The sequence below is a fragment of the Manis pentadactyla genome, chromosome 6, assembly GCF_030020395.1.
Source record: "Manis pentadactyla isolate mManPen7 chromosome 6, mManPen7.hap1, whole genome shotgun sequence".
Taxonomy (NCBI): Eukaryota; Metazoa; Chordata; class Mammalia; order Pholidota; family Manidae; genus Manis; species Manis pentadactyla.
In genome coordinates this window covers 43,489,089-43,502,183 of record NC_080024.1, presented here as the reverse complement: position 1 = coordinate 43,502,183, position 13,095 = coordinate 43,489,089, and the positions used below count along the sequence as shown (strand labels likewise).

Below are 13,095 nucleotides of genomic sequence, written 5' to 3'. Positions count from 1 at the left end.
AACCAGTTCAAGAGTTCTGCATTATAATGAGGTCATTCTATAAAGAAAAACATTATTTGAATACATAAATATTTATCACTAATACACCAATTAGACTTTGTCCCTGTTGATTCACTCAAATGGACACATTTCCATATGTTTTAAAAGCATCTAAATGCAAATTTGGTAACAGTAAATACCTAATCATTATTTGTAAACTCCTCAGATATTAAACAATTCATAACTTCTTCATTCAACCAACTCAGCCATTCACTGTGATCTAACTCACAGACATGGTTAGGTTTAGTTTTTCTTCTTCAATAATGACCAAAACTTTTTAAGCGTGGGGAAAGCAGGTGGACTATGGCATCCATATGGCAAAGTTAAGATAATTTTAATCAATCTTTTTCATAATTGTCAGTCATGTATAGATACATATGAAGCATCTTTCACTGGTGTCATTCACAAACCACACTTAACACTATATTGCAAAACAGAACCACCAACAATGAAATCTTCAAATCCAGTGGGTGCATTAGCAGGGCTGAGACTAGAGTGATGTTTAAGAGGTACCTAGGTGGAAATTTTAAAGAGGCACTCTCTTGAAAGACCCTGAGAGTGAGTGTACCCTTATATTTTGTACCCTAGGTGCCTCATTTGTTTCACCCTAGTCTCTGCCCTGCAGGAGAGTCCCAAAGTGATATTGGCCATAGTAGTCCGGGTTACTTGATATCCATATCGCATGTCTGAAGCTAAGTAAGCTTCAGAACCAATCTAACCTCAGATAGAAAGGGTTTACTCACCTCCAAACCAGTACCTGGAGACACAGCCTTTCCCTTAACAGACCAAGACCAGCCTGCTATGCTTCCTTACCAAGACTAAGATGCTGCCTCCTCCTCACAGTGCTAATGTGATAAGGACCCAGTAGTATCCCTTCCAGATACTAGAGCTCTGCTTATAAACATCAGTCCAATATCTCAGGTCCTGTCACCTTCTGACAGAATTCCGGATGCACATAACGTACTTAGATTACAATATCATTACTCCCTTGGTTTTACTCCTTATTATTTGGTCCTAGAGTCCATCTGATTCCCACCCCATACAATTTCCAGTGCTGTCTGCTTAATGAGGCAACCCTTTGGCCTGCCAGTCTAGGCTTCTTAAGAAGAGCCTGTGGTTCAGGCTATCTTGTTCCAATTTACTCCCAGTTAGTCCCACTCTATCAGAGTTAACAGACCATGTAACGACTGTGGCCGCCAAAAGTACCTCCAGCCCTGTTGACAATCACTAGAAGTAAAAGAGATGACATATCTTCAATGAGAAACAGTCAAGCATTTCAGGCATGGTTCTTTCCATTCCATTAGTTCATAAACCTTACTTGTGTCAAATTCATCTGGGGCAACTTCTGATTTATCTATGTAACACACACTTAGATACTACTTACTATGTACCTGAAATTGTTATAAAGACTCTACAAAAATTAACTCATTTAATCCTCACAGCAACCCTTTTAGGTAGGTACTATTATTACTCCTATTTTACAGATTAGGAAACTGGGGCTTGGGAGGCTAATGACTTAACCAAAGCTACACATCTAATAAATGTAGAAGCCAAAATTCAAGCCCAGCCTTTTGATTATAGGGTAAATGGTAAGGACTATGTTCAGCAGCAAACAACCATATCCATTCCCAAAGACTTGTTTCAGTAAATCTGGAGAAAGGACTGAGAAATCTGTATGTATATGAACAAGATTTTCAGGAGATTTTGTATGAGAAGAGCACCCACCTGTTAACTAGTATTTAGGAACCACAGCACTATTCCACACCTCATCTGGGAGAGAAAAGGAGAACCATGTGGCTAAAAACAAATCTGTATTGAAGTACACTGAGAAAGCAAGGAAAAACAGTGCTTGGGAGAGCTATTCATTCAGAACCTTGGAAGCCAGACTAATAATACATGTTATTTTTACAAAATGGTCAATAGTGAACTACGTATTGTTAAGTAGAATGAAATATATTAAGAATGTAGTATCAGACTGCTACATAGCATTAATACACATGAAATTATTCTATTAAGTAGGATATACGACAGCAATGGACTTAAAAGGAAGAACAGCCTAGCTAGTTGTATGGTGGGCTCCAGGTGTGCAATTCTGAACCAGTCATACAAGACAAATAATACCATGTAGCCCTAAAGTGTGACTTCAAACAATGCAGGAATTGCAGCAGCTGAGGGGGAATATAGAAGCAACTGGATAAGCATGAAGAGTAAGATAAAACTTGAAAGAACTTTGAAGAGAGCTTAACCCCACACTGATATGATTATGATTACTTTGTTTAATATATTATATCATCTTGACTGGCCCTTGTAAATAAACAGAAACATCACAAGAAGGCAGAACCATAAGCACCCCCCAAAGGGGGTAAACAGCTGTAAACCAGTCAGCAGTGTTTCCAGCCACTCAGTATGGAAATAACTGGGGGAAAAAAGAGTGGGAGCTAAGCCACTGCTGTAGAAGGTGGGGTACAAAAAAAAGACTAATATGCCAGAAGACTCAGTCTCTTCAGCTTTACAGATAAGCCTCACCTTCACTTCCAAACACTATTAAAATGACATCCCATATATCAGGAGAAGCATGTTCCTATGTTCCCACCAGCTCAGCTGTAGTGAACCTAAAGGTTTTTAGGGAATGGAACCAGGAGATATGTTAAAAGAATGCCAAATTTTTGTTTTTACTTCATATTTAACTGGTCATCCTGTATTTATCTTTTAACCCTAAAACAAATCAACAAAAACTTTACCAAGTCTGTACAGTTCCGTCGCCAACAATGTGTCTCTTAAATCTGTGCCTCGCTCCCTATCCTTGCCCTGATGTAAGTAGTATTGCTACTGCCCATCTATTTTTCATTTACCACTGGGGGGTGCATTCAATTCACAGTCTACTGGATGCCAGAGGGTGAAAAGACCACAGAAGCGTTTCTAGACGGTAGCCGCTAGGGGACCGCTCCGGAATGTTTCAGATTTCATAACCAGGCTCTGCTCACGCGCTTCTACGCAACTGTGCGCACGCGCGCCACTGCTTCCACGCCAGACCCGTACTGCGCAGGCGTTCTCGTGAGTGCGCGCCGCTATTGGTAGGACTCTGGAAATGAGTGGGTGGAGCCGCTGGAAGCGCGCACGCGCGAAGACTGGGGGCTGCCGGCTGTAGGGCTCAGCTCTCCGGGAATCTCACCTTGGGTGGAGATGCCTAGCGGGGGTTCGCGACCGGAGGACGGAGCCGCGCCGGTCCCTACGGAGAACTCGATCCTGCACAAAGAGGATCTGAGCAGCAAGGTGAGTGTGGGACGAGGTGAGAAGGACCTATGGCTCGGGATAGACCTCTACTCGTCCCCGGAGAAGGCCCACCGCGGCCCCGTGGCCCGGCCTTGGCTTTGCCCAGCAGCATTGCTCTTTTTAGTCTTAACACGTGACAGCTACAGTTAAAGGGAGACCATGAAACTTGCCCCGAGGTCAGACCAAGCAGGCAGTGTGGCGGAGGTTTCGTTGTTGTTTTTCCTCTACTCTTTGAACTTTTAGAAAATACCGCCCACCCCAAATCGGCTGCAGATATTCTCCATCTCAGAAAATGTCACCACTCCCCAACCATTTGTCCATGCCAGTACCCTGGCAGCCATCCCTGATGTCCATTATGAAGTTCTATCAATTCTACTTATAAAGTTCCTTTCGATGTATGTCCCTTCATCACTTTGTACACGCAAAACATCCTAAACCAGCCACCTTCATCTACCATCAGGAACCCTGCAACGGTTTCCTTACTGGTCTCCTTCATCCATTCCTTACCTCGTCCCGACCTGTTGTCCACTCTAGCCAGAGCAGTGATCCTTAAACACGTATCTGATTGTAACAGTTCTACTCCCCCCAAAAAAGAGGTGGGAGCCAATAATGTAAGTCTTAACTGCCATAAACAGACATTTAAAAATACATGTAAATTGGAGATGGGGATGTTTATAGCCTTTCAGGTATCAGATGTTCAAGATTCTACTTTGGTTCTGTTCAAAACTAACAGTGACAACCTTGGGCAAGTCTGTAATCTCGCCACAGTTTCCTTGTTTGAAGTAAAGTAAAATGTGTACCTGCCATTCCTCAAATAAATGGGAATGCGCTATTCAAACATAAGTCTCAAGGAGGTCGTACAAATTCGATGTTGAAATTCAACTCAATCTAGTCAATTACTACACTAACCCCAACTGAGAGACAGAATGAATGGTACACCCTGGTGGGAGGTGAATTTTCAAACCACACACATGGCATTCTGATTACTATGTAGCAAGCTACTTATAGTGATGTGTGACAGATTCCTGAGGTGTGCAAAGCAGGAGAAAGATTATAAAATCTGCTTTTAGAGGCTCTAGTGCTACTATATAACAGTCATATTCTCAAAACAAGTACTGTTACTGAAAAGAAACTTCATTACCACTTAGTTGAGCCTTCTCCAACTAATAAAAAGTGAGGCCTAATTCAACAATGCCAGCTAGTCTTTGAAATACAAAGAGGAATAAAGCAAAGATAGAAAGTGATAGCTCTTACAGATCCAGATAGGGCATTTAGTACTACTCGCTTGTTCGGAATGTCTGGCTGTGCCATTCAGTATATAAATCATGAAAAGTATTAGTATCAAGTGTGTGAGGGTAGCCCAACCCTCATTCCATTTGCTGTTTAGAAAAGGAAAAAAACAAAACAACTTGAATCATTGAAAAACTGTAATTACTTTTCATGCATATTGTCTTTCTTGAGTAAAAGGTGTAAACCTTGTTCAGTAACTATTGCCCTTGCATGAATGCTCATTACCAAAATCAAACCCTCTGTCTGGACTTAATGGACTAAACTTGACAAGTCTAATGATGCTTTCCTCCTCCAACTTTCCACCACCTGCACCTCCACACAGACTGCCATTAAAAAGAATCTTTATATTCACAGACTGCCTGTTTGGACAATCAGTACAGTATATTCCCTTTAGCCCATCTGTTAAAGGGCTCTCACTAAGCATACTTTGATAACCTGTGATTTAAGAAGTTTTTCTTTATTTCAATAGATTAAAGAACAAAAAGTCGTTGTGGATGAACTTTCTAACCTGAAGAAGAACAGGGTGAGTTATTAGAGTAATTCTGAACAGTATGCAGGAATATTTGATTATAACTTACTGATTATATACTAAAGTTATATTAATTATGTATAAAAGATTTATATTGACATTAAAATAATAAGATTTCAGCATCTTTTCAGTTAAATTGCAAAAGTGAAAAGTATCTAATATTTTATATATACATGTATATATATATCTCATATACAGATATATATATATTTAATCATAGTTGATGATATCTTTTCCCCATCCTGTGCAGTTCACATTACTTATGAACCAAATGATACTAATTATACTATGGTGTCTTGGAGCTGTAATCACTAATGATATTTATTTTATAGTACTTGAATTTGGTGTTTTCTTTTGAAATAAATGAACTTTAAATATATTGAAAAGAGAAGAAACTATTCCTTTAAGTGAATGTGGATAACTGTTGGAAAAAACAAAGGATAAATTGCTTCCCCTTGCCCTCCAATTTTTTTACACAAATCTTCCAAGTATTTAACATGGTTATGTAAAGATATTTCCATTAATGTATTCATAAACAAGCAATCTACTGCTTCATTTGTAGTTATGCTGCACAAATTACATTTTAAAGTTCCAGAAGAAATTATTTTGAGCCTTTTAAAGCATGTTAAAAACTGTTTGATGACTGACAGGTTAGACATTTCTGATATTTTACTTGTAGAACATTAGAAGTTAAATTGACATACTTGATACAATTGATACAAACTTTCTAGAGGGCAAATTGTCAGAATGTACCAAAGCCTTAAAAGTCTATAATACTTGGACCCAACAGTTCTGTTTAAAAGAATTGATACTTAGAAAAGAATCATGGGAGTGCACAAAGATTTTGTTACAGAGATGTTCACCACAACATTAATTTATCACAGTGAAAAGTTGGTAACACCATTAATGTCTAAAACTTGAGAACTAACCAACTGTAATATGCTATACCCATATAGTAATGTTATAAATATCTTTTTATGTAATTATTTCTTGTTAATAAGGTGTTCTCAATATATTGTTCATTGATAAAAGCAAATCATAAATCTGTAGTTATAATAGGAGCCTTTTTTTGTTAAAAAAAATTGGCATTGTTTATGCAGAGAAAAAAGTTTCACCTCAATATAAATGGTAACAAGTTCTAGATGGTAAAATAATAGGTGACTCATATATCCATATTTGCTAAGGTATTGTTCTGAACATATGTTAGTGAAGTTCAAGAATAAGCAATAGTAGGGTTCAAAGTTTTGATAGCTGATACTTTTTAGATCAAATCATGATATTAGCCTGAATTATGTTTTGCAGAAAGTATATCGGCAGCAACAGAACAGCAACATATTCTTTCTTGCTGACCGAACAGAAATGCTTTCTGAAAGCAAAAGTAAGTTTTTCGGTATATCATATGCAAATATACAAATTCTTTTGTAGGCTTTCTATAGAAATTCGTGGTAGTACCTAATTACACTGTCTATATCTGAATGTTTAATATATATCTAAAGATTGGATGGTAGTATACCTGTAAATGAAATTGATGCAATGGTTGGGTTTTCATCAAGTTAGCCTTCCAAACATGCATCTACAGTAAAGATGAAATCAAATAAAAATACGTAAGATGTGTTCAAAAGCAATAATTATTAATACATCTTTAGAGTTTTAGACAGATCTAGGTATGAAAAACTGTTCTGCTACTTTCTACCTTTGTGACTTCGAGTGAATTAGTTTGAGTCTCTGAAGTCTTGTGGGATTTTAATAAGATTATATATATGAACTGCAAAAACAAGCATCTAATAAACTATTTTCCTAAAAGATAAATGCTTATTATTAAAAGCCCGTTGTAAGTTGTTCACCTTAACAGTGCATATACTCAAATGGTTTGATCTTGGTAAATAATGTATGTCATCCTATGAATTACTAGGCAATTTTTATTTTGCATAATAGTTCTTTTCCCCTTCCTCCACAGATATATTGGATGAGCTGAAAAAAGAATACCAAGAAATAGAAAACTCAGAGAAGACCAAAATCAAGAAATAGTCAACTTGATTTCACATAACAATGTGTGGCATTTGTTGTTCTGTAAGCTTTTCTGTGGAGCATTTCCACAAAGCTTTGAAAGAAGACTTACTGTATAACCTTAAACGGCGGGGACCTGATAGTAGTAAACAGTTGTTAAAGTCTAATGCTAACTACCACTGTTTATTTTCTGGTCATGTCCTTCACTTAAGAGGTATTTTGACTGCCCAGCCTGTGGAAGATGAAAGAGGCAATGTGTTCCTATGGAATGGAGAAGTCTTCAGTGGGATAAAGGTTGAGGCTGAAGAGAATGATACTCAGATAATGTTTAATTACCTTTCCTCTTGTAAAAGTGAATCTGATATTTTGTCACTCTTTGCAGAAGTCCAAGGTCCTTGGTCTTTTATATATTATCAAGCATCTAGTCATTACTTATGGTTTGGTAGGGATTTTTTTGGCCGCCGTAGCTTGCTTTGGCATTTTAGTAATTTGGGCAGGAGTTTCTGCCTCTCTTCAGTTGGCAGGCAGACATCTGGTGTGGCCAATCAATGGCAAGAAGTTCCAGCATCTGGAATTTTCAGAATTGATCTCAAGTTCTCTTCCATTTCCAATTCAGTCGTTTTAAAATTATATCCTTGGAAATACATTTCTGGAGAGAATGTTATCAAAGAATGTGTTAATAGCCTGACTCAGATTTCAGCAAACTTGCCAACGTTTGTATCAGTGGTAGAGAATGAAGCCAAACTATATGTTAAAGAACCTGTCGTTCCTTTAAATATGACGTTGCCACAATGTCCATTTGAAATTCATTGCAGTAATATTTCCAGTGTCCCACCTACAAGAGAGACACTGGAGGTCTTTCTTACCCGTGGGCACATGAAGAAAGTTGTTCAACAATTCATTGATGTCCTAAGTGTCGCGGTCAGGAGACGTGTCTTGTGTTTACCTAGGGATGACAGTTTGGCACCAAGTGAAGTTTTGAAAAGTTATGATAGGAAAGCAAATGTTGCAATCCTGTTTTCTGGTGGTATTGATTCCATGGTTATCGCGACCCTTGCTGACCGTCATATTCCTTTAGATGAGCCAGTCGATCTCCTTAATGTGGCTTTCAAGACTGAAGAAAAGACCGTATCAACTAACTGTAACAAAAAGAGAAGACAGAAACATCATTGTGAAATACCTTCTGAAAAATCCTCTAGAAATACTGCTGCAGCTGCTGATAGTGCTGACAAACAATTTACTGTACCAGATCGAATCACAGGAAGAGCAGGACTGAAGGAACTACAAGCTGCTAACCCTTCCCGGATTTGGAATTTTGTTGAAATTAATGTTTCTCTGGACGAACTGCAAAAGCTAAGAAGAACTCGAATACGCCACTTAGTTCAGCCCTTGGATACAGTGTTGGATGATAGCATTGGCTGTGCAGTCTGGTTTGCTTCCAGAGGAATGGGTTGGTTAATGACTCAGGACGAAATGCAGTCATATCAGAGTAATGCAAAGGTATGGCACATTATTTCTGCTAGAATTTTTGAGACCTAATTTTGACCCTTAAAGCTTTGAACATGGTTGCAGGAGGATAGCATATTTTGGTTGCATTTAAACTACTACACAATGTATATGACTTTTTGAAATTTGGGCATATTTTACTATTGTATGACTTTACCTTGTAGTTTTCCTTTGAAAATGTTATTGAGATTGTATTTTCAAAACTTTGCTTTTATTTCCCTTACTGTATAATAGAAAACATTTTTTTCACATGGAAATCTTTCAAACTTTATAGGTAGTTCTTACTGGAATTGGTGCTGATGAGCAACTTGCCGGTTATTCCCGTCATCGGCTCAGCTTTCAGACACAGGGAATGGAAGGATTGAATAAGGAAATCAAGATGGACCTGGGTCGAATTTCGTCCAGAAATCTTGGTCGTGATGACAGAGTTATTGGTGATCATGGGAAAGAAGCAAGGTAATCTTATCTATCTGAATGTTGTTGAGTAATTTTGTAAAAATAATAGACTGTAGAAGGAGATTTTTTTTTATGTTTCTTTTCTTTTTTTTTTGAGACTGTTCAAATGAATAATAGCAGCAATAGTATCTTGGCTTAATATTATAAACACAGTCAGTCAGAATCAAAGCTGGGGAGGAACCAGAGGAACAGTTGTTTTCCAGAACTCATTCTCCAAGCAATGTCTTCCCTGTAGTTTTCAAAGACAATACAGCAACATGATGCTTTTAAAACTACCATGAAAGAGACTAAAATTGAGAAAGTGAAATAATAAGCAGGTATACTCCCAAGGGCGTACTCCCAAGCTTTCTCCTCCAACCTCGTATGTATACCTCCATACTGATTTAAATGGTGTTCCAGTACTGAATTCCCCTCTATGTTTTTTTAACACAATTTAGTCATCTGTTTCAGATTACCTAAACCTTCAGAGATATCAAGGCATTTCATGTGTATATTCTTTTGTAATCTCAAGTGTTTATTTTTACCAACAATATATTTCCAATGGTAATAAACAACTGCTTGAACACAGCTTTCTAAAGCATTAAGAATACAAGAAGCTGTGTTATTTAGTTATAAAAAATGGAAGTTTATTCAAGTAGTTTATTAAATAGTAGTTTATTAGGAGGTGCAAGCATGCAAGAACAGGGAGTCCAAACAAGCTTCACAGGAACTGGAACATCATAGTACACCACTCTGAGATTTCACACTTGTTTGTCCCTCCTTGAGTTTTTCCCTCTGTCCACTAAACCGTGGTTGCCTTTACACAGTTGTCATCCTTACTTTTACCAGTTCTGACACATGTAACATTCTGACTACTATGTCATTACATCCTAATTTTCAAAATTCCATTATAAAGAGAGAAATATTGCCACAATACAAAATATGTAAAAGGTTTCCCTTTTGAAGTGCATGTGGGAGTGTGTGTGTGTGTGTGTGTGTGTGTGTATAAAAAAGAAATTCAATCCATTGTTTCAGCTAGGTCAGAAATAAGGGAATATTTTTTATTTTGGTAAAAGCAGTTAATTCTTTTTTTTTCCAGCTCTAATTTCTGTATTTATTATAATTTCTTTTATTTACAATAACTTAAAATGCATTTTTCATTTAACATTTTATCTTGGCCTTCTTTCTATTTTATTTGTTTTTATTAATATATAGTCTTATTTTAGTTTCAAGTATACAACACAGTGGTTCAACAGTTACCCATATTATTAAATCCTCACCCCCACTAGTACAGCTATTTGTCAACATAGGAAGATGTTACAGAATTGTTGGCTATGTTCTACATGCTTATACTACTACCCCTGTGACCAACCTACATTATGATTGAGAATTTTTTGTGCCTCTTTATCCTACTCACTCTTCCCACTTGCTCCAACCTGTCCCCCATGGTAACCACCAGTCCCTTCTCTATGAGTCTGCTGCTGTTTTGTTCCTTGTGTTTTGCTTTGCATTTATATTCCACAAATAAATGAAATCATGTGGCATTTGTCTTTCTCCTCCTGTTATTTCACTTAGCATAATACGCTCATGGTTCATCCATGTTGTCACAAATGGCAGATTTCTTTCTTTTATTATGGCTGAATAATATCCTTCTGTATATGTACCACATCTTTATCCATTCATCAATTGATGGACACTTAGGTTGCTTCCATATCTTGGCTGTTGTAAATAATGCAGCAATAAACGGGTGCATATCTTTTCAGATCAGGGATTTTGTTTTCTTCAGGTAAATTCCTAGAAGTGGAATTGTTGGGTCCTACGGTATTTCTATTTTTAGTTTTTTTGAGGAACTTCCATACTGCTTTCCATAGTGACTACAGCAATTGACATTCCCACCAACAGTGTAGGGAGGCTCCCTTTTCTCCACATGTTTGTCAACACATTATTTCTTGTCTTTTGGATAGTGGCCATTCTAACTGATGTGAGGTGATATCTCATTGTGGTTTTGATTTGCATTTCCCTGATGAATAGTGATGTGGAGCATCTTTTTCATGTGCCTGTCGGCCATCTGTATTTCTTCTTTGGAGAAATGTCTATTCAGGTCCTGCACCTGTTTTTTAATTGGGTTATTTGTCTTTTCAATGTTGAGGCATATGAGCTCTTCATGTATTTTGGGTCCTAACCCTTCATCAGATAAATCATTTACAAGTATATTCTCCTATACTGTAGGCTGCCTTTTTTGTTCAAAAGCAGTTAATTCTAAAGCCCCATATGATACCCTTTGGTAAAAATGCACATAAAGAATGTTTAAAACAGCTAATACAGAATTGTGATTTAACAAATACCATTGTAATAGCTAAATCTAATAAATTTATTATTAATTTTGGCATACATATTAACAGTAGTACTTTGACTAGGTTATCTTATATATAAATTTGCTTTTAAAATTTATTCATTTTTATAAAATATTCCATGTAACAAATGCCTTTACCCCTTCCAGTCTCTCCACTTGAGCTCCAATCAATTGTAATGAAATAGAAACACAAGTGTAATTTTATTGCATTTTAAAGAATTGAGATGGCAGAATGATAAAGTATTTTAAACAAAAAACAGAATTTTGTAGGAAATTAGGAAACCAAAAGGCAGGAAGTTATTTTTTTAGTCTAATGCTTTGTTATGTTACACCATTTACTGCTATTTAAATTATTTAAATGCAATTAAACAGTTTTGAGACCATAAGTTTTACCATAAATAAATGTTTCACAAGTTCAGGATTGTAGAGCCCTTGATTTCCTATCTCTAAAGTTCAATTTCTTTAGACATGATGAAGAGCAGACACAGACTGAATAATTGACTTAAGACCATGTCTGTTTTCAAGGCTTCCCAAGGACATTTTGTGAAACAATTTGTAATTATTTCTTGACATCATTGACCTAATTTATTTATTTATTGAAACAAGTTATTATGTAGCATATGTATTAAAATTAGTCATATGTTATGAAATACTTTTTAAATGTGATTAAATTTTAGCTGTAAAATTGTATAAATAACTAGAATATTTTTAATTGAGAAAAATCATGTCCTCAGAAATTTTTATACTTTTAATTTTAACATATTGAATAAAATACAAGAGAAATAATAGATTGGTCTTATTTTGTTATAGTGGCTATATTTATATTTATCTATTTTAGATTTCCTTTTCTGGATGAAAATGTTGTGTCCTTTCTAAATTCCCTACCAGTATGGGAAAAGGCAAACTTGACTTTACCCCGTGGAATTGGTGAAAAACTAATTTTGCGTCTTGCAGCAATGGAACTTGGTCTGACAGCCTCTGCTCTTCTGCCAAAACGGGCCATGCAGTTTGGATCCAGAATTGCAAAAATGGAGAATAATAATGAAAAGGCATCTGATAAATGTGGAAGGCTCCAAGTCATTTCCTTAGAAAACCTTTCTATTGAAAAGGAAATTGAAATGTAATTATTTCACAATGTAACATTTACTGAATGATGATTATATAAAAATAAAACACTGTGCTGTTTTAACATTGTAAAACTCACAAATTAGGTGAATTTAACTGTGTTGCTTAATATAACCAATTTAGTCAAATTAGCACTCTGGAGAGAGAGATTACACATGAAAGAACAACTTGGATATTTTAAACTGTATATTAAACATTGCTTTGAACTCCTACATGGTACTGTCCCATCTGCAACACTAAAAGAAACCAGCTTTCTTGGTAGCTACAACCAAAAACAACAACTCAATTTATTGTTGTTAGGGGCCTGGCTTAGATTGGTCCCTGTTTGACAGATGAGAGAACAAAAAGTATGACAATTTGCTTGAGGGTCATACTTCCTGAGCAATAGTTGGTGCTTCTATTACAGCTCTCTAGGCATCCCATTTTCCCACTCTGAGAACTCTTGAAGACTATTTAAAACATTCTCCTGTCCAACACATCTCTGGCCTCCCCCCTCTGTCCCATTCTCAGCCCATGACCTGGACTTTTCACAAAGATC

The 13,095-nt window shown here is 36.6% G+C and overlaps 2 protein-coding genes across 3 annotated transcripts; both read left to right on the top strand.

Moving 5' to 3' along the window:
• Nucleotides 1-3,151: 3,151 nt before the first annotated feature.
• Nucleotides 3,152-7,201, top strand: ASDURF (ASNSD1 upstream open reading frame). Of its 2 annotated transcripts, none has more exons than XM_036881825.2 (4): nucleotides 3,152-3,312; nucleotides 5,072-5,125; nucleotides 6,434-6,509; nucleotides 7,067-7,184. In XM_036881825.2, the coding sequence occupies exons 1-4, from the start codon at nucleotides 3,223-3,225 to the stop codon at nucleotides 7,099-7,101; spliced, it is 255 nt and encodes an 84-aa protein (XP_036737720.1). In that variant the 5' UTR covers nucleotides 3,152-3,222; the 3' UTR covers nucleotides 7,102-7,184. The 2 variants fall into 2 exon arrangements, with proteins under 2 accessions (XP_036737720.1, XP_036737708.1); XM_036881813.2 differs by having other exon boundaries at nucleotides 3,154-3,312; nucleotides 7,089-7,201.
• ASNSD1 (asparagine synthetase domain containing 1) lies at nucleotides 7,181-12,769 on the top strand. Its single transcript, XM_036881770.2, has 3 exons — nucleotides 7,181-8,638; nucleotides 8,919-9,100; nucleotides 12,271-12,769. Exons 1-3 carry the CDS (start codon nucleotides 7,181-7,183, stop codon nucleotides 12,554-12,556), a joined length of 1,926 nt encoding a protein of 641 aa, XP_036737665.2. The 3' UTR covers nucleotides 12,557-12,769.
• The last annotated feature ends 326 nt before the right edge of the window (nucleotides 12,770-13,095 follow it).